Source organism: Sebastes fasciatus, chromosome 5 (assembly GCF_043250625.1).
Source record: "Sebastes fasciatus isolate fSebFas1 chromosome 5, fSebFas1.pri, whole genome shotgun sequence".
Taxonomy (NCBI): domain Eukaryota; kingdom Metazoa; phylum Chordata; class Actinopteri; order Perciformes; family Sebastidae; genus Sebastes; species Sebastes fasciatus.
The window spans coordinates 2,436,155-2,458,034 of NC_133799.1; the positions used below are offsets into that span (position 1 = coordinate 2,436,155).

Below are 21,880 nucleotides of genomic sequence, written 5' to 3' on the forward strand. Positions count from 1 at the left end.
AATTAGAACCTTTTTGGTCGCCTGAAAATTTGTTATGAAAACAAATATGTCCACAAACCGATGTGTGACGTCACGGTGACTACGTCCACTTCTTATATACAGTCTATGATTTTACAGTACATGTCTCTAATAAAGATGCTCCGAGGCCACTGGTCTGTTCTTTGTGTTGGTTGTTGGTTGGTTTGGTTGGTTGTTCTTTGTGTTGGTTGTTGGTTGGTTTGGTTGGTTGTTCTTTGTGTTGGTTTCTCAGTGACGACCAGAAATGATAAAATACAATCAATATTTATTTCCCTTTTCAGTGACGGACAAGAGAAACTAACACACATGAAGATACTTTTCACTTTATAAACAGGCACTAGCCGTCCCGCTGGCACTGGACAAAGGACACTAATTGTCTGGATCATGCTGTTATTTGTTATGGAGATTATACATAGAGCCATATTTTGATGTTTTAAAAATCAACGTGGTCTCACGACAGAACAACGGCCTTCAGATGGACATCTGGTCGGACTCTGGAATCACTGAACCTGTTTACGTGCAGATGATTGTGTTTGTCTTGACGCACAATGCCACCCGGTTAACGTTGTGAAATGATTGGTTAGGTTTAGGCAACAAAACTACTTGGTTAAGGTTAGAAAAAAGATCATGGCTTGTATTCAAATTATAATTCAATATTGTAAGATAACAACCGTAACACTGTAACTAGCTTAAATAAATAACAATCGCCCTGAGTGGACTTTCTTACATAACATAACTATAGGGTAACAACGTAACAAGCGTAAGGACTTTCTCGCTCTTTATACTCATTATTACACAACGTAACTTTCAATAACTCCATATACTACGTTACTTGCTCTGACCGAATGCAAAACAGCGTCCACATTCAGTGTATCCGTGCTTTGCAGAAAGGTACAGTGCCAACATGTTTTTCCTGGCGACTGGGCTGGGAAAGTCTCTGCTAAGTGAGCTTCTGCGCTGTTAGAGGCGAGGGTTGTGTTAGAGGCGAGGGTTGTGTTCGAGGCGAGGGTTGTGTTCAAGGCGAGGGTTGTGTTAGAGGCGAGGGCGTTCCCTTGGCAGGAGGAGAGAATGAAATAATCATTAATACGTCTGAAGGCTACATGATGTCATGCACGGTGAATAAATGTGGCTGTCAGGCCATATGAGACGTTCGCTGAGAGAGTGACACTTTGGGCGATACTGTTTCACAAAGACACAGATATGTTACACACTGTAACACACACTGCACACAACAACATAAGGTGTGTACCCACACACACACACACACACACACACACACACACACACATGCAGCCCCGTCCGTTGACAGAGGCCGGGATGATCTGCTTCCAGTTAGGTTGCACTCTGTTCCTGTTCGGCGGCTGTACAAAGAGATGGATCCAATTTCAGGACATGCTTTTAATGAAACTCAAACTGAAACACGTTTGTGATTGGAGAACAAAGGCGGAGAATCAAAAGCTGTTGCGGAGGTGACCCGGGCTAAAGCGTGCTCACGGCTCTAAACACCAGCTCTTCACTAAAGGCCGACTCCAAACAAGGCCCCTCCGAAGCATCCTGTTCCCGAAACACGGCGAGGACGCAGCCCGGGCTTTTCTACCTCCGCTATCTAGGATTACAATTTGTTTTGAAAACTCCACGACATATGGATAAACTACCATTTAGGTTGCTTATGACTTCCAGAGATGTAAAGGCCAAGAGCTGAGGCTACCGAAACCTCGGGAAGCTTTGAAGACCAGAAACATTTAAAAAAAATCAATCTCAAACATGTGTCGTCTTACGCAGCATGAAAAGTACACACCATCAATAAAAGAAACAGCTCTGTGTTTGTTTGATATGTGTCAGCTATGAAGGGAAAGATTTCTGTGGTTAAACTGTCTGAAGCAATCCTTCAGCGTTTTTTGGGAATACATTTATTTACTCTCATGCAGAGAGTTAGATGAGAAGATTTATACCACCCTATTGTACATTTACATCTACACCCAGCAGCAATCGGCCTAGCTTAGCATGAAGACTGGAAACAAGGGCTCGACTGACTTTTTGCAAAGGTAATCAAATCTGCATACCAGCGCTGCTAAAGTTCACTAATTAACACATTATATTCTCATTGGTTAAAGGGACTATTTGTAACTTTCAGAAATGCTTCTTAACAGCGACACCTGTGGCCGTGAAATCAACGAAAGTCAGCGTCGAGCTCGCGCCTGCTCGCTCTAAATATACCTGAACGAGCATCGCTCAAAACAGTGAGGCGACACACGTCAGCTAAAACCACAATATCACTCTATATTTCAGAAGGTCTCTCCATGAACATGATTTAGATCTGATCTTAGTGTTGGCTTTTACTGCCTCAGCGCAGGCTGATGCAGCGGGGCTCTGCAGCATGTCTTCCTGCTCTCTCCGCCCGCAGCCTGAGAGAGCAGGAAGACACCGGCACCCGGTCGGTAACGAGACGATAACGTTACTAGCTGAGGAGCTCCGTCACTTCACAAGACACGGGAAACCTCTGTTGGTCTGGAGGAGCTGCAGCAGTTATTTCTGCACAAACATCCACTGTACATTCACTAGATATTCTCAGAGCTACTAACTCTTCTGCAGTGTGGAGTGAGCAGCATGCACGTGAGAGTGGAGCGAGTCAGAACGAGCACGGTGTGTGAGTGAAGGCAGGCAGAGGAGCAGAGACTCCGGCTCTGGAGACCAAAGCTACGGTCTCCCCTGTGTCTTTAGACCACGGCCGGGAGGCTGAAGCAGGAAGAGTTAACGCTGTTTAACAGACGGGCTTCACTAGATACAACCAAGAGGTTTTGGTGCTTCTGTGTAGTTTGTGTTGGAATCTGAACAGCGTAGCCACACGCGAGCGCGCATGAGACACCGACCCGCAATGATTTATAAGAGTGTAAGTGTAAGAAGTTACAGGCAGTACCTTTAACATACAGGACTACATTAAGTCAAATCAATCAAGTCAGTTTATTTATATAGAGCACAGTTTAAAAACAACCAAAGTGCTTTACACAGTAAAAAAGGAAAAAAGACAGAAATTGACAAATGACAAAAATACATCTTGGCATATCTAACACATCAAAAGCCAGAGAAAATAGGAGCACAAAATCCCTTTCAAATGATCCATATCAACGTCCCGGAGGTGATCTGAAGTCCAGGAGGACGGATCATTACGTCCCCCTACAGAGACCGCTATGTTCGGTGTTCTCAGCCTGCACCTGTGGCCAGCCTCGTCCAGAGCCGGAGCAGAGAAAACAAATACAGTAAATAACCGCTGCTCCGCTAAATGGAGCTGAAGAGTGGAGACCTCACTCATTACGCCGTGGAGAACAAGAGGGTTTGAAACGACTTCCAGCACACAATGGCTCTCAGAGTGTGAGCGGTCTCCAGCTCCGGTGTGCATGAGTAACCTTGTGATGGTATCACTTTAAACTACGTGTGCTTGATAAGAAGAGATGTGAGAGCAGTGACTGTAAAGGTTTTGGTGCAGAGGTTAAATATACGGGTTGCCCACATTTGCCGGGAGAAACGAGCGGAAAGTCCAACACAAACATCATTGTGTGCTATCGAGGCACAAAGACTGAGGGTTAGTGCATCAAAGACTCATTCAAGGACATGGAGGTAAACTGTCTCAGACACAAGCTGAAACCTGAGAATAGAAATGAGGTCTTTCTGAATTCACTATCTGGTTATGTTCATTTTAAAAAGCAGCTCTTTTTTGTGCAGGTATTGTCTTGAAACGCCGATAAAACTATCTGCAGACAAAAGCAGTATTTTTCTGTTGAACGTTCCGCCTTGAAATCCAGCACTTCTTCTCCCCGTCTCGCTCTGCGGACAGGATTTTATTTATAACAAGGGCTGTAATTTATGAGAATGTGAAGGCCCTGACTATTCCATAACCCGGGTCAGACTCACTCATTCTTCAGCCTGACAGGGCCGGGCTCCCGGAGTTATGGGATCAAGGCTGATGTCTAACAGAGCACAGCTCGGTGGGGTGGGGGGGGGGGACAGGTATCTGCACCTCCTTATTTTATCAGCTCTCCAACAAGTGAACATGAACACGGGCCCCTATAAATCATTCGCTTCTGATGACAGCCCCGAGGCAGCGAGGCAGAGCGCCGTCTGATGTCGTACATGTGTGCCATCTTTTCTTCTTCTTTTTCTCTTAGAAGAAATGTAGCATGACAGACGGAGCTCTCCTCGTGCCTCTGTGAGGCTGAAGTACACCTGCACAGTGTGAAGACTACATGGTACAAACTACATGTTTATACTGCATTAGCTGAAGGGTCGCACTCTGGACCTCCAGGAGCCAATGGGAGAAGAGTAGCTTCCCCAGCACGCATGTATTACAAAAACTAGGATGCAATTATATTAAGAGGAATAATTTACCTCAACAGTCAACAGTTCTACAGACGTCTCTTCTATAATGGTAGTCTATGGGGAAAATGCTATTTGGGCCACAGTTGCAATACGGCAAGATAAACTGGCGCCTTATTCAGATCTGTAAAGGTCCTGACACACGGCCGTCGGACAGTTTGGGGCCGTCGGTGAGCGTCTGTCGGCCTTGTATTTGTGGTGTGTCCCGCACCGTCGGCTCTAGTCTGCTGCAGTTTATTCAGCCGATTCAGCATGTTGAATATATATATATATATATATATATTTATGTAAAAGGGCAATTAAAAACATTAAAAATCCAAGAGAAAACTCCCTAAAACAAGCTACATAGAATAAGATTCTAGTTTAATATTAGCATTAAATTGGATCCTATTCTATTTTTTCCACACTTTGCTAATGTTAAAATGCTAATATTAGTTAAAAAACATTAAAATAAGTAATACTGTGACTTTCATGGCTCTTTATTTCACTTAAAACCAACTGGGCGTGGGAGTGGAGCAGCCTTCTTCTATGCAGGAGGTCCATGACCTTGATTCTGTTTCCACTCTCCTGTTTCTGTTAACGGGAGAGAAAGTGAACACACAAACATGCACGCTTGTTTTTCAGTGTATGCATATCGTGTGTGTGGTGTGTGTGTGTGTGTGTGGTGTGTGTGTGTGTGTGTGTGTGTGTGTGTGAGGGGGGGGGGGGGGGGTGGACAGATATGGTCACGGTCAACAAGACAAGAACAACAGCTTCATTACATTTGTTTGACCAATAACTTCCTGTGGAAGATAGATGTGTTTTGGCACGGCAGCTGTTCGCTCTGACAACAGTCACTCCCCTCGCATGATGTCCCTGTATGGCAGGGGAATTATCATTCAGTGCACGTACATATGTATGTGTGTGTGTGTGTGTGTGTGTGTGGTCTGGGTTAACAGGTTCAGCGTGGCTAATTCAGAGGGCCCAGACAGAAACCCCGGTCCCACCTCACACTTTTCAGAAGGGCCACAGACACTGGAGGCCTTTCTCCATCAAGTTAGCGTCCTTATGCATGTTCAGCTGTGTGTGTGTGTGTGTGTGCGCTGGAGCGAAACGTAAATCAGCACATGAAAGGTGTGTATCTCAGCGTTGCTCCTCCTGCTTCTCTGACAGGAAACAGACCCTCGCCGCGGTGTTCGGTTTCCCCAAACTCACACAGGACTCCGTTTCAAACACAGGGAACGAAAACTCAAAACAGAAATGTAGCATGAGTGGGGACAATAAGGCCAATGTTATGTCACTAGTAATTAGATTTAATCCCACAGATTGCTCACTGATGTTCCAAAAAAAAAAGAAGATATTTTGCATCTATTTAAATTTCTGTCATCCAACACACTTATGTTTCATATTCACTTCAAAAGGTTTTAAGTAGAGCTTAATCATTTAATTTCAGAGTGAATCCTCCTCTCTGTGTGTGTGTGTGTGTGTGTGTGTGTGTGTTCCTGCAGTGAAACATGCAGTCATTACCGCTGCTCCCTCGGCCCAGCAGGAGTTATTTGTGTTGGGCCGTGTGTGCAACACATTATGGGGGCTGACACAATAACAGCACCGTGAGGGGGTGACGGGAGGATGAGCAGCAGTGTGACCAAAGAGAAAAGAGGGGGAATTATGGCGCGTCTATCATCACGTTTGCACAACTGTTTTGGCTAGACCAGTTGAGTCTTCTTCTGTCATCGCTAATCACCTAACAATAAATCGCTGAGCAGCAGTCGGAGGGAAGGAAAGAAGGAAAGAATCAGAAGGTCTGTGTTGCAGCGTTTTTTAGATAAATAAAAAGAATGGGTTGAATTTGGTTTCTGGCAGCTCCTCATAGACATGTCTCCCCCTGTTGTGGGTCACATTGAACCTCGGCGAAGGTCAATTTCTTATTGGATTTACCCGTTTTTGTTGCATGTTTTCTGCCAAGTTGAATTTTCTCCTCAGACAGCTGAGCGTTGTTTCTTCAGCCCCTGCAGGCTGCTTATTGTGGTGTAAGATCACACGTTGTAAACGACCAACCTCGCCTGACTTTTATATCTGTTTTCTGTTGCTGCGATGCCACAAAAAGAGACGTCAGCCCGATGTGTATGAAGTGAGGACGGCGCTGTAGTTCCTAATGAGGCTGAGGAGAGACGGCACCCAGCAACAACGTGCTGACAGAAGTGACCAACACTGAAGCTGCAGAGGTGGACCCAACACTGACGGATGTCTTTAACCCCTCAGAATGAGCCTCTATGTGCCGTAACTCACCGCCGCAGGGCTTTTCATCTTCACAGTTAAAAGTCAACATTCTTGTTTATTGGAATAAGCAGCTCTACTCGGCGTAAGCTGAGCCGGTCCAACCTCCCAAAGAGGACAAAACTGAGGACAATTCTTTCCATCCTTCTTCTGGAGCGTTTCCTGGGCAGCGTTTAGCCTCCGTATGTTGTCGACTTCTCGTCTTTCTCACGAGTCTGTGTCCGAGGCACCATTGTGCTCCAGAGCTTCAAATGTGGTTCCATTTCCTGCAGGCACTTTAAACATAAACAAGCAGGGCATGCTGTTTCCCCTCAACATATACGTCTATTTAACAGCCCAGCGTCCAGGAAGACATGCTGGCATTGTACCTTTCTGTTAACCACAGTAAGGTTGAATGTGGACTGTTTGCATCCAGTCAGAGCAAGTGACGTAGTACGACGAGCAGCCATTATTGAGTATGGTATAATAAGAAGCGAGAACGTCCACAAAGGGCGGCTGGGAGGAGTGTTGGGTCTACGCTTGTTATGTAACGTTATGTAAGAGAGTTCGCTAAGGGCGTTGTTATTTACTCACGCTAGTTACATCGTTTTTATTTCAACACAAAAGATTATCTTGTTTTATAACCAAGTAGTTTTGTAGCCTAAAACTAACCAATCGTTTCACAACGTTAACCACGTGGCATTGTGCGTTTCTGCAAGTGTGATACGAGGCTGATATGAAACATATTTATGAAACATATTTTGAGTCCAGAAACGTCAATATTCAACGTCTCCTGTGGTTTGCAGAATCGTACAATGCCCGCTTTCTTTTCTGGCGACTGCGTTGCTATTATAGATTTTGCAGGGTCGACACATGTTCCCATTTTGTTTTGCTAGAAGTGATTTCTAGTTTAAGGCACCATGTTTTTGGCCACTTCAGCCGGAGCAAGCTGTGAACACAACATCGACATATTAACACTTTATGAAGTTGATTTGGCAAATTCATTAGTAAACAATTAGCTTTTCACACATCTAGCAGACACAAATAAGACTAGCATAAATTGGAGTCCAATATTCCCTCTCCTTTTAGGTCTCGTCTGGTCTCCACCGACTCCTGAGAGAAATATCTGTCTCTTTAGCTGCTGAATGCTCCACTCTGTTCACCAGCTAGTCGCTGACTGTAGCTGTGTTTCTATTCACATATCTTTATGTGCATTTTGACGTCTTGTATTAGAAAAATCTGTATGGAATCAATTGCACAACAAAAAAGCGTTTCTGTTCGCTTGAGGTGTTTTTTGTCTTTGTTGAAAGAGTTGATGTTCTAAATGGATTATGAAACGCCTTCGCCGAATAACTTCTAACGTAGCGAGCATTAACTCACATGACTGATCAGCTGTTTCTGCTGTCTGTGTCTTCCTGGATATATATTTATATTATATATTATATCATATCGTCTGCAGACAATATGAAACATGGCCGATACTAGCTGAAACTAAAGAACTATTGAAACAAATTCCTGAAGCCCTCTCTCCATTTTTCTCTTTTCAGATGGTTAGATGGTCGATGCGACTTGTTTTGTTTCTGGTTTGCAACGTCTACTTCTTCTTCTACTCTGTTTACTGGCAGATTACAGCCATGTGTAGCCTGTAGCGCCAACCTCTGCAGAACTACGCTGTAGCTGAGTTTATTCCCTCCAAACCAGTTCATGGGAACGCATCTAATCTGTATTTCTTTTTTGTGACATTTCAAAAGTTTGCTTAAAATTCGGTTGCCAGTTGAATGGAAACACGACGAGTGTCTGTCTGCTGTTTGGTGACATACAGTTGCTTTATATGAGCTTTTTCACTGAAAACTGTTTGCTTGCATTTTGTGTTATCTCTCCTAAATGATTAAAGTTTGGGGCTGTGTGTAGGTTGGGGTTTGGGTTTGGGGGGGGGGAGTAGCTATGTGCAGCTTAATGATAGTTCCTTTCCCAATTTCCTCCTAATGAAATAATCCCTGTCTACCTGACCTGATAGTTGCCTGGAGTGAAGTCTGAAGATTAAATTAGAACCATCTTGTAAATCAGACAGAAATATCGTGAGAATGGTGTGTGTGTGTGTGTGTGTGCATGTGTGTGTGTGTGTGCATGTGCGTGTGTGTGTTTCGGCTCGAGCCCTATGGCCGTGTGTCAAGCATTTGACCTTTTGCTGGTTTTCAGTGTCGAAGCTTTTTAGGTACCCAGAGTGCCGCAGTCTGTTTCCATGGAAATGTGGCTTTATAGGAACATCCATCACCGGTGAAAAGGGTGACCCAGAATACCCAAACACGCCCTGCCCACTCGTATTAAAATTCCTCGGCATGGCACTCTTCGCCCGGGCACACACATTCCACATCGCTCCGGTCAAGGGGGAAGTGGAATGGAAAAGGGCTACCCGTTGCTGTGGCAACGCCGGGCCAAACACAAGAGGTCAGACAAGCGTGTCCGTGTCATTCCTAACGTGACAGCGGTTTCGCCATAAAAGCCCGGGCCCCGGCGTGGTAATGATACTCCTGCGCGGTGGGCGGGGCTGGCCGTCGGGCTCTGCGGACGCTGGTCGGGGCCCAGTCTGGCCACACTCACTAACGGGGAGGCAACACAGGAAACCGGGGCTTCCAGTAAAAACATGTAATTAGAAACACATTGACTGGGAGCTTTGGCATGATACACCCAGCAGGAAGGGAGAGACACAGGCAGGGATGCAAGGAAAGTGGAGGACAAGATCAGTGGGTCACTGGGGAAAGTCCCGTGAGGAAACCAAAGGTTGGGAGACCAAAATGGAAAAAGCGGAGACATGGATGAGACGCATCGCTGCAGACGCAGAGAGAGCAGAGCGATAATCAGAAGCAGAGATATCTCTACACCCGGTCTGACCTGACATGTGGCTGACAATAATATTCCACTGTTGGAAATCCCGACTACTACTACTACTACTGTTTACAAGATGCCGTATAAATGCTACTGTATTTGAGAGTGCGTCAGTACGGCCTGGAGGCTTCACCACTAACAAGCAGGCGGCGGGCAGCACAAGCTCGGCAAGGCCGGGCGACTTTGAGCCATGCCCTGTATGGCCACGCGGTGAACCGAGCTCCAGAGGGAGAACGGGTCACATGTGATCAGAGAGTCATCGCTAACCGATCTAACCGAGCTCTCCTCTGGAGAGCAACGTTGCCAGATCTCACAAGAGAAACAAGCACGAGCCCGAAAGAAGCAACTCTCCCCCCGAAACAAGCGACCTTATCTACCACAATATGAGAAGAGACAGGCGGCCACTTCATCACTTCATATATGTGTATGAATTTATTTTGGATTGCATTTTTAGCTTGTACCTTTTTTAACTTTGTCTATTCTTTTGTTCTTTCTTGTCTCACCAGATCGGCATGATGTGCTCGTATATTACACTTAAAAAAAACCACTTAGTACCGGGCATTGTGAGCTAAACTCCATCAACCCGGCGAAGCTTTGTCGAGGGATTGGGGTTGTGTACGGATCCTGCGACAGGTCAAACTAGAGCGGTATAGAGGAGAAAGACAGGAGGCCAAATAAGCAACTACACTTATGAACAACCCAAACAAAAATGCAACCCGCCACTACCAATATTAGTAAGCGACTTTTCAGGAAAACAAGCTCAAAGTGTCTTATAATAAACAGACTTTGCAACTCTGCTGGAGAGCCTGGCAGAGGCTGAGAGCAGCGCCGAGACATCGTGCTGTTCTGACCTTAACCGAGATGTTTCGTTGACTAAACCTAACCAACCGTTTCACGTTAACCACGTGTCATTGTGTTTCTACAGGCGTGATACGAGGCTGATTTTTGGTTCAGAAACATCAACATTCAGCGTATCCCGAGGTTTGAGGTAACGTCAACATTGCCGACATTTATTTTCTGGCTGCTGGGCTGCGATTATACATTTTGCAGATCTTCCCTCACCAAAAAGAAGTTTATTCAAGTGTGCTATTAGTATACTTCTTTTAAACTTAAAATAACAGAGTATACTTTCAATGTACTTATCAGAGATATACTTAATAAAAGTACACTTAAGTATACTTGGCTCATACTGACAAGTATACAGAGAAGTCTAAGTATACTTGGCTTATACTTGTACTTAATCTTTTGATCAAGATATACCTAATTATAAGGTAGTATACTTGTAGTATAAAAACTATTTAACTAGCAGTTTGTGGAGAGTATACCTTAAAATGCACTTTCATAAACTATAAAGTGGGCTACAAGTATATACAAGTTTACTTGCAGTATAAAAACTATTAAACTAGTAGTTTACTTAAGTATACTTTTATAAACTAATAAGTGGGCCAATATAGTCCCAAGAAGTATTAAAGCAGCACGGTTATAAATATACTACTAGTACATGGATATTAGCATACTTTGTAAATATATACTTGAACTTTACCTAAATATACTTCATCAAATAAACTTGAAGTATACTGCTTTTTGGTAAGGGTTTCGACGGGGGAATGACGAGACATGTCCACATTTTGTTTTGCTAGAAGTGAAACAGTTTTTAGTTTGAGGCATAATGGACTACAGTTAGCCTCATAGTGGACTACAGTTAGTTTATTTGAACCAGCATTTACTGACTTTTTTGGCCACAATTTGGCAAATTTGTTACCAAACAGTTGGCTTTTACACATCTAGCAGACACAGTGCAACATTAGATTAAACTGGAGTCCAATATTCACTGTCCTTTTAGGTCTAGTCTGGACTCCACCAACTGTTGAGAGAAATATCTGTCTCTTTAGCTGCTAAATGCTCCACTATGTTCACTAGTGTTTCCATTCACATATTTCTATGCACATTTTGAAGTACTAGAAGAGCTGCATGGAAAAAATTCAATAACACTTCCTCAATTGCCTTTTGTTGAACAAGAGTTGATGCTCTAAATGGGATGTGGTACATGGGTTAGATGGCCGAGGTGACTTGTTTCAGAGACTTCCTGCTGTTTTTGAGCAACGAAATGTAATCCAACCAGTAATGAGTTAATTATTAAACAAACAGCACTCGCTCAAAGAAGTGAAGAGAGACATCCTGGAGGAGTTATGTGTTTTTAGGGAAGACCAAAACCACACACAGAAAGATTTATTGGGTTGGAACAGCGGCTCGGTCGACAAACTTCTTGATGAGGACGACTTCACTCCAGCGCTCGTGAGATTCTCAGCGTTAAATCGTGAGATATCAGAGAGTCTCTGCGAGGGGGACGGACGTGAGAAAGAGTCCCCCGCGTCCACAGAGAGAAACCATCAGAGGAGCTCTTTACAGCGTGGCTTTACAGATCAGGCGAGTGGTGACTGTGGCCTCGGTTAAAAGAGAGAAGAAGCTGCTTTAATTAGCCCCTCGCTCTCAGCAGACCGCCAACCCAAGAATAGAGGTTAGATTAACAACGAGAACCGAACACTTTTAATCAACTCTCAAAGCGTCGCCTTGCACCCCCCCTCTCACCCCTCAATGTCAACAGTTCACAAACACATAATTAGAACGGGCGGAGGAAATGGACGTTTGGTAGGTGATGAGGTTTTATACATTTCAAAATACAAAAGTGTGAAGTGACAATTCACAGTCGACAGATGCAGAATAAACAGCTGGAACATGTGTGTTAATCACAGCAGGGGCGGTAAACCAGGAAGCAAACGGGTGTGGACATAAAACAGAACTCTATACATGAAATACTGTATTGAACAATAGTTAATAAACTTAGTGTAAGGCACAATAACCCAGTCAGATGAAAACATACTCAACAATACAACACACACAGTACTTTGGATTTTCTTTTTTGTCCTTAAGACAGTTTGGAAGGCAGAAACAGTAACACACTTTAGGTTGCGGGAAAGAAAAAGATCATCTTAAATTAATAATGCAGGTTTTAAAGTCAGATTGTACCTAAAAATCTGGTTTTACAATCAGTTCCAATCAGCCATCCCATAGAAATAGAACAGGAGTAGAACAGACATTCCCATTCAAACTTCCGTATTTACTAAACCGACACGCTAACAGTTTGGGAGTCCCGTAGAGAGTTTTCCTCGCAGTAAACTTATTGTTGTCTGCGACTACGAGAATTATTTTTCAACTTTAGTTTTGAACCCGAACAATCTCTGTCACATCATGTTGCTCGCCACAGCCAGGGTATTATGATTAAAAATGTGGAGCTCAGATGGCATGGAGAGGTCGTGTTGCTCGGGCTCTATCTGTTTGGCGTGGAGAGGAGGTTGTGTTGCTCAGGGTCTATCTGTTTGGCATGGAGAGGAGGTCGTGTTGCTCTGGCTCTACCCATTTGGCGTGGAGAGGAGGTTGTGTTGCTCGGGCTCTATCTGTTTGGCGTGGAGAGGAGGTCGTGTTGCAAATTTGTGATTTGTGATTTTGGGCTATACAAATAAAATTGACTTGACTTAACTTGAGATGACATTTTTTGGCGAGGATGGAGACTGCGGGTGAAACACTGAAGGTACATGTCCACAGGGGCGTTTTTTTATCTCACATCAACGGAGGAAGGGAAATAACTCTGGATTCAGCTTTTAGTGCGTTTTACAACTTTAAAAACTTAATTTTTAAATAAGGACTATTAGAGTGTTCATACTGGGGAGTTGATTCACCTAAAAAAATTATCCGCTGAGCTACAGACGTCTCTTTCCCAATGTAAGTCTATGGGAAAAAGTCTTTTGGGCCCAATGGCATCATGTGACGGACACGGAAGTTGCAGTACCGCTGTTTGGCCACTACGAAAGTTGGGATCGACAACCGGCGCTCTTCCTCGGGAGCTTGGCTGATGCTCCCAGCTTTCAAACCAGAACCTACATGGCGACTCGTTTGGAAACTTTCCTCTCTCATATTACGAAAAAAAGTTCACGGAAATGTGATTCTGAAAACATTGGAGGCGTGAGCAGTCGCTGAAATCTGTCTTTATTTTAGATCGACAACGGTTAGTTTAAAAGTTTCTAGGGAGTTTCCAGAGGCGGTGATGATTAGCATGAAGTAGTCTAGACTCTAGACTAGCACTTTATGCAAATGAGGAGTGGCCAACGTGACGCCCCGTCTCTCGAATCGCGTTGCCACACGACCAGAATGCATTGCACGGCTGCTTACATAGACAATGAATGGGAAGCGTGGAAAGGACGGAGGCTGTGGATCACACTTGACAGCTCAACTGACGTGTGGTGTCACCATGACAACTAAAAATGACCACAGAAAGCAGTTCACTGTCCGTTCTACTGCTATTCTACTTCTATGAGCCATCCCATCGTACAACAGAAAGTTCTCTTGGGGCCATTCATAACGTTTTAAAACCCGAGTAGATCTGAAGAAGGAGCATGAAAGAGCGAGGACGGCGTGTTTATACTCTCTGGGCCGTCCTGTAAATACAAACTCTCACTGGTGAGCTGTTTCAGATTCTGTAGCTGGTGAGCATTACTGTCTTCACATTGATCTCCTGCTCAAACATCCTGTTCTAATACTTTTATTTTGAAATAGTAAACGGAGCAACATGGTTTTTGAAGTGTGCTCTGGGGCTTAACAGCAACAAGAGTCTAAATATTAAACATGCTTCAGCGCCACAGAGCAGGTGTAAACATGGAGAGAGCGTACAGGTAAAACAAAAAGGTCTTTGGTCACAGGTGTTGTTTGACACATGACGTACAGTAATGTGTTGAGACAGTTGGTCAGTAGATGCTCCAGTGGAGGAGGTCAGGCTGTAACAGTATGAACAGTAACACTGGTTAGAAGTCACACAGACTAGAACGTTTTCCTTATTCTACATGTACGTATCTTTAATAACAACATCTCTGCTATCTATCTATCTGTGTGTACAGTATGTACAGGCCATACTGGCTGCATGAAGCATGAGGCTGAACTCTATCTGAGGAATCAGATATCATTCCTCAGCCAGTGGTTCATAATAATAATAATAATAATGATGGTGGCTCTAGCTCTCCGTCTCCCCGTGGACGTTCTCCATGTGTACTTTGAGGTAGTCGTTCCTGGTGAACTTCTTGTGGCACAGCTGGCACTCCGCCATGGGCCGGTTCGGGTTGTGTGTGAGCTTGTGCCTGCTGAGCATCTTCTTCAAGCTGAACGACAGGTCACACACCTGGAAAACACACACACACACACAGAACATACCGGGTTTTAATAGTAATGAGGCGAGGCACTATAGACCAAAACATTGTTTTATCATGCTCAGATTTTGGGCTATTTTGTTTCCATAACATGTCTTCTTTCAGACTAGTGTAAAGAAAACATCCAAAATACATATCTAGATGTTTATTTTACTACTTTGCCTTTTTGCGTCTGTAGATTTCTCCTAAATTCACCAAAAGTTAGCATTAGATAATGCCTCATTTGCATATTTAAACATATGCAATGTGCAATGCAAAGGGAAAATCGTGCAGAAATAAATAGTAAATAAATGCATGAATAAATGAATAAATACATTTAAACATAAATCAAAATAATATAAAATTAAAATAATTGTCTTAATGTCAGTAATCAACAGGGGATCTATATCTATTAGTTAATATGTTAACCCTATTCACCTGTAATGTGTCTCCTGCTGTCTGTAGAGTTCAGGTCGTCTCTCAGGCTCAGCCGGAGACACACAGAGATTGATTTGTAAATCGGACCTTGGCGACGGATATCGCTCCTTTCTTTCTTTCTTTCTTTCTTTTCCACCAGTAGCGAGAGGGAATGCATGCAACTTAACATCCATCATAAATGAGCCTTTTTACACTGAACAAATGACTCCATCGTCCTCTATCAATCACCATAATCCACCACTGGCTGCTGTTCAGCTGCAGTTTAACAGGCTGCTTCAGGACTCACAGCGTGTGTCCTCCTCACTCCATCTGTGAAGACCTGCAGTGCAACCAATTACATTCTAGAAACATCTCACACAGGCTTTACATCTGTAAGTCCTGAGAGATGTGAATGAAATCATTTTTTGGTTTGAACGAGGGATGTCAAAGTTAACGAGATAATAACGCGTTAACGCAAATTAGTTTTAACGCCACTAATTTATTTAAATGCTTGACGCAACTTGTGATTTTTAGGTTGTAGCGGCTCAGCTTTAAAGCTAGAGTGAAGATACTGGCATCATATGAAACTAGAAAACCTGATGAATCCATCAGTACCAGCCATGTCATACTAGCTGGTAATGAAGGAGGTTCAATAACGCTCCAACTGTTTTATGCTGAATGCAGTACCTGTGAGGGTTTCTGGATCAATATCTGTCATTGTTTTGTGTTGTTCATTGATTTACAATAATAAATATTTACATACATTTGCATAATGTCGCATTTTTGAATTTAAACTGAGGCTAAAACTGGGATTTTATTTTCGGAACAAATTGTGTTTTTCTTTTAATGTAAAAAAGCGTTTTTTATTTTACTGGTTTTAGATTATGGAGATGTTTTGTACGTGCACGCCTCTGCTCAATGCCTTCATGTGGTTGATGTAGCTCACCGTGCATCCTCGAGGTTCATTACAGTTTGTAAAGCTCTGACTCTCCACTGTGAGTTGTACTCTCGGGTGGGATGGCCTGCACAGGCAACCCGTAGGCTCTCCCATTGGTACATCTTTATATATAGAAGGTGATTCTGGGTCTGCTCCCACAATACTGAAGTGTTTTTATTAAAACATTGTGGACAGTATTCACTGAGTTCACATGACTTATTTGTGCTCTCTGTCCCAAAGGCTCAGACAAAAATTGGGGAAAGGGCTTTAGCATATTCTGATTCTGCACCCTCAGTCTGGAATCTGCTCCAAAATGAGCTGAAAATCAAGAAGCTGGTCTCATTAAACATTTTAAAATCTAAAAAGAAGGCTTAAGAAACAGACTCTATGGCATGCCAATGTTTTCCAATGTTGACCCAGCTCCCCCCATTTGTCTTTAGATAGTTCTCTTTTAATGCAAATTAGTGCTTTTAGTGTTTGAGAACTGTGTTTGTGTCTCTGTTTGTGTCTCTGTCTGCAACTTTGTTTTCTTGCTGCTGACCGTCTTGGCCAGGTCTCCCTTGGAAAAGAGGTTCTTAATCTCAACGGGACTAACCTGGTTAAATAAAGGTACATTTTGAACGGATAAAAAATGTGCGATTAATCGTGATTAACTATATGAATCGATTGACGGTCTTAATTTGAACCCAATCATAGTCAAAAATGAGGAGATTCCTCTCATATTATTATGTGGTCGGTCCAGAAAAAGTAGTTTTTCCAACCGTTGTTTGGTCCAGAGTGGTTCTATGTTAATAATTATAGTGTGTCGTTAGTTTTCCAGGTGATTTAGACACTCGTTCTATCACGCTCTAGCTTTACTATCCAAATATCTTTCAAACAATCAACCAATCTGATCCAGCGTCAGTAAACTATTAGAGCTTTTCTAAAGAGCAGCAGTGACAGGAGCTGATGGGAGCGGGGGGGGGGGGCTCCTGGTCTCATCGTAACCCAGATGTTACTGGATGCTTCTACAACATTGTTAATGCCGTTATGACAGACTCCGCTCACAGAGCCCCTCTAGCTTTGTCTGGAAAATGTTCCTGGAACCGTGCGATCCTTTTGTCTCACTCAAAAATCCATCCCCAAAAATAAGATCCACATGTTATTTCTATTATCTTTAGCGTAGAATTATTTACATGTCTCGTCCGCAGCTGGGGGAAAAAAAAGCAGCCAGATGAATGTTGGGAGAGACACTTGGTGCTGACGCTTCGCTGGCGATGAATAGGATACTGATTCTGTGGTCTGAAACAACAACGCGATGCCCGTTCTCTGGTCGGGGAACTTGAGGCGATGCGGCGGATTAAAGGCTTATTAGGGTGTTAAAGCTCAGACGAGAAGCTGAGAGAATCCAGAGTTGGGTGATGGATTGTTTCTTGATGTTCTTCAAAGAATTAAGAGATATTTGGATTCCAGGGTTACGATCCAAGAGTATCGTGGCACGGCTGAGCTGTCGAGGACAAAAGCTTTCAAAGTCTGACACTGTGGACCCCCCCAAGAGTTCTCTGTCCACATGTTTTCAACATATCTGAGTAATGTCAACAGAACTATTGAAACTGTCTCTAGCTCCTATTATTATTCTGTCTTACTTCTATTTTGGGGGATAATCATGCAAGTTTTGCAAACCACAGTTCCCATAAATGGCTGGATGTGCTTCTGGATTCTGGACGCTGTGGGCTACAATTTCTTTTAAGCCTGTATTTGTTTACATTTTGGCAAAGTGGCACTATTAAAAGTATTCTGAAGTCGCTGTTATCACCTCCTGTTTGCAGGGTTTCCACGGATGTTCGGACAACTGTCACTGGATTACTTTGAGACTGATGAAAACTTTAAAATGTGATCATTCTCAGGCAAGTTCTGCACTTATAAGGTTTGTCTTTCTTTCTATGATTTATGAGTGGATTTACGAACATTGATTTGAAACATAATGATATGTTACAAAAAGTGTAAGTCACACTGAATCTAAAAATATGTTTATCATGTATGTGTGATGAGATTTGAGGGAGTTATGATTCCAAGAAGAAGTTGGTTGAAGTCACCTCATGCAGCAGTTTGAAAACATCTTTGGTCCAGAATAATAGACGTCTTGTATCCGTCCATTCATCCATCACATTAAAACGTTTTCATTTTCATAAAATGTTAATAAAACGCAGCATTCAAAAAGTTTGTTTCCAACATCTTCTGTCACATGTCGCCCCCCCCTCAGTCTCTGAGACTAATTATTACTCCTACAGTATTAGAAGCAGAGGGTAATTTCTCCCTCTGATCCTCTCAATGTGTTTACGTGAGATCAGTCCTGTCGGCCCCTCCAGAGGAGCCAGATCGCTATCTGCCTCTTACTGAACCCCCCCCCCTCACACATCTGGCCTTGTGCCATCACATATACACACAGATAGACCAACACGTGCAAGAATGGAGGGAAGACGGCGGCCGGTTCGGAGGTAAAGTAGTAGATACTCACGTCACATTGGAAAGGTTTCTCTCCCGTGTGCGTCCTCATGTGCTCATCCAGCCCTCGTTTCTGGCTGAAGGCTTTGTTGCACTCGCTGCATTTATACGGCTTCTCCTGCAGCGACACACACACACACACACACGTACAGTATATACACAATACATAAAACAATACTTCCCCAGTTGTTGCTCACATGTGGACAAAACCTGGAGGAGGATTTGTGTCCATTATGGCGTACAGCGGGGTAATGACACACACATGTGGAAAACACAAGAAGATGTGGTAACACACACACACACACACACACACACACACACACACACACACACACACACAGACAAACACACACACACACACACACACACACACACACACACACAGATAGCCCTCTCACTTCACACCGCGGCGTACTCCCTCTGAGTTTATGAAGATATGAAAGGTTGTACAGCCCCTGCAGTAGGGAGGAAATGACCGGCGTAAGAGGCCATCAAAAACACATGGATTCCTCAAAAGAGCAACGAAAACACGGCACAGAAAATCCCTTTGAACGCGTATCAGAGCGCTGGCACTCTGGGGCTGTAGAATATCACTCCTCTGTCTCCACACCTCATCAGTTTACCAAAGAACATTTCCTCTGCGCCTCTCGGAGGCCTGGCTCGCTGTCAGTCAAAGCAGCTATCTCGCCGTGGGTGTGTTTTTACAGAACATATATGTGTGTGTGTGTGTACAGCGGGGTGCACGGCCTGGACGGGTAGGTGTGTCCTGCAGCGTGAGGGGAAACGGTGGTGACACCTAAAAGACTTGAGAAGTGTGGAGATAGCGGGAGCCGGTTCCCAGTGTCACTCACTCTTTGGGAAGCTGTTTTTTTGACGAGTCTAGGCTGATAGCAAAAAGGGCTCTACCCAGTTTAAAGCTTAGTTGTCATGGGAACCGGGTGAATGCAGGAAGTACGGGTCCTGGGAACGGCGCTATCATGTGGGCGGGGCGAGGAGCGCCCAGTGACACGGGATACAAAAGGAGGTAAAGATCAGGTTCACTGCATGCCAGGCTTTAAGTATGCAACTGTTTACGTGAATGAATGAAGGGGAGTGTGTGTGTGCGTGTGTGTGTACGTGTGTGTGTGTGTGTGTGAGAGAGAGAGAGAGAAACCCGCCTCGAGGACTCTGTGATCTGATGCTTCTCGTTCCAGAAGGCCTGAGTGCTTCTTGTATGACAAAAAGAATACGAGGGGTCAAAGTTCAAAGGTCAGGAAACACATGGATGGACTTAGGTGATGCGGAGTACCCAGAATGCATCGCTGTGACCCCGGTAACATCGAACATCTGTACCTGGCGACCTTCACTCTCCAGCAGCTGTTCACCCTTTGACCTCTGACCCGACCCCTCTCTCTCTCTCCTCTCTGAATCTGACCACTCTTATTAGAGAGAGCTCGTCTACAGACGCAGAGATGGACTTTGTTTATTTGCTCACGTCTCGTGTGTCACGGTAAATCTATAAACGGGGGTATTTGTAAAGCAGCATGCTAACAGGAAGTCATTGAGCTCTATTAGGCTTCAGGGTGAAGCTAGAAATCAACATGAAATACAGTTTCCTGTTCTGCTCCGTTCATCTGCTGTGGAGAGATCATGTAGATCCATAAAAAACAGCTGATACAAAGAGACACTTCCTTTCACAATAAAAGTGTATTTTAATGTGAAACAGTGAATGCGTCTGCTCCGGACGGAGACTCAGCTCAAAGCAGCAGTGTTGACGGACGAGACGATGGCGGAGGATTTGGTGTCAAAGTATTTTATATTTGGCAATATTTCAGATTTAAACCCAACGCTATCAGGGAACCAGAACGATAACGAGGCAATCACCGTGAGGAGGACAGAGCGGTCCCAGCCGGTGTGCACGGTGCAGCGTACACACAGCACCTTTAAAAAACAACAACAACAACAACAGGTTGGTTTTAGTTTGTGAGAAGATGAGCCGTGCTCAGGTGAAGTGGTTTAATGAAGAGATAAAGAAGAAGCAATTCCATCCAGTAAAGCCTCTTTCTTTACCCGCCCTGTCAACACATCAGCAGCTCTGATTACCGTTTATCACAGCAGTTCAGCTCTGTACACAACACGAGTAACGACACTGCAGAGCTGTGTGTGTTATATTAGACATGTTGAACATGATAGCGAGCCTGCTGTTGTAAGGTTGGAACATTTTAACAAAGCTATTACATAACCGTTCTAATCAATAGAAGAGAAAGAGATTTAAAGTGTCCTAGTCGAAAACAAATGAAACAGCCTTCAGAGATCAAAACAATATTATAAAAAATCTCTTCATAACCAAAAATGTCAGCAGCTCATGTCGGTAATAAATGTGTTCCATGTAAGTCTGCAGACGACGTGGTTCCGTGGTATAAACACGCAAACTCTCCATCTCAAAGCGTCTGTGCTTTAACGTGGAGCTGCAGCTCTTCCAGCCAAACGACATTAGTTGAGTGACTTCATGTGCTCTGCTGTGTGTAACTGTTCAGCCCATGTTTCACAGCGCTGTGAGTGAAGGCAGATCTGGGACCATTAGGAACAAGACATCCGTCGGTTTAATCAGCAGCTCGCTACAAAATTATACCTGCCTGTTTCTACTGAGGGACGTCAAACCTGGACAGGATACGTCCACTATCGGCACACTGAGCTCTGGACAGCGTTAACGGAGGACAAATGTGAGACGTTAACGGTGTTGACAGGTCCAGACTGTCTCAGTCACAGCTGGACGAACTGATGATGGAAGTCTATGATGAAACACACGTTATTAAGGCGCATTTATCACAAGTGGCACAAAAACACACGTCCAGATGCTCACGGAGCTCATGGGAAGTGTCGCTTTGGTGGAGAACATCAATGACGCGGGGGGGGGGGGGGGGATGAGCACTGTCCCGACCCAGGAAATGACCTCATGGCGTCCAGTGAGAAACCTACGTTTTCCTTCCTCCACCCCGAAGCCCTGAATCACTCTACATTTACATGTTCAGACCACCAAAACAGTGTTTCCCACTGTAAGTCTGCATCTGACTGCACGGTTCACACAGCTTCTTAACAGTCAAATTCAAGCACTTTCAAGGTACCTAAACCAAACAGTTCCAGACTCTTGATCACTCTCATCACTGTGTTTTGGGAGGCAGACAGAGTGTGTTACTGAAACTAGAGGATGGATCCTTCAACAGCTGGATTTCAAGGCTGCTACGTCATTGAATCCCGCCGGAGGATTGTTCCAATGCCTCGGATCCTTCCAGTTCTACCAAGGACAGAGTCCTTCTTT

At 44.0% G+C, this 21,880-nt stretch overlaps 1 protein-coding gene and 1 long non-coding RNA gene across 4 annotated transcripts in view; one reads left to right on the forward strand and one right to left on the reverse strand.

Moving 5' to 3' along the window:
* The first annotated feature begins 12,603 nt into the window (after window positions 1-12,603).
* Window positions 12,604-13,127, forward strand: LOC141767334 (uncharacterized). The gene is made up of 2 exons (XR_012593827.1): window positions 12,604-12,821; window positions 12,901-13,127. It is a non-coding gene; the product is annotated as an uncharacterized LOC141767334 (long non-coding RNA).
* Window positions 13,128-14,091: 964 nt separating this feature from the next.
* prdm5 (PR domain containing 5) overlaps window positions 14,092-21,880 on the reverse strand; it is a 43,328-nt gene continuing 35,539 nt past the window's right edge. For all 3 annotated transcript variants that reach the window (XM_074634525.1, XM_074634526.1, XM_074634524.1), the window contains 2 exons: window positions 18,596-18,700; window positions 14,092-14,737 (listed from right to left, as the gene is read on the reverse strand). In XM_074634525.1, the coding sequence (XP_074490626.1) occupies window positions 14,573-14,737; window positions 18,596-18,700 (270 nt within the window). In that variant the 3' untranslated portion in view covers window positions 14,092-14,572. The remainder of the gene's footprint in view (window positions 14,738-18,595; window positions 18,701-21,880) is intronic.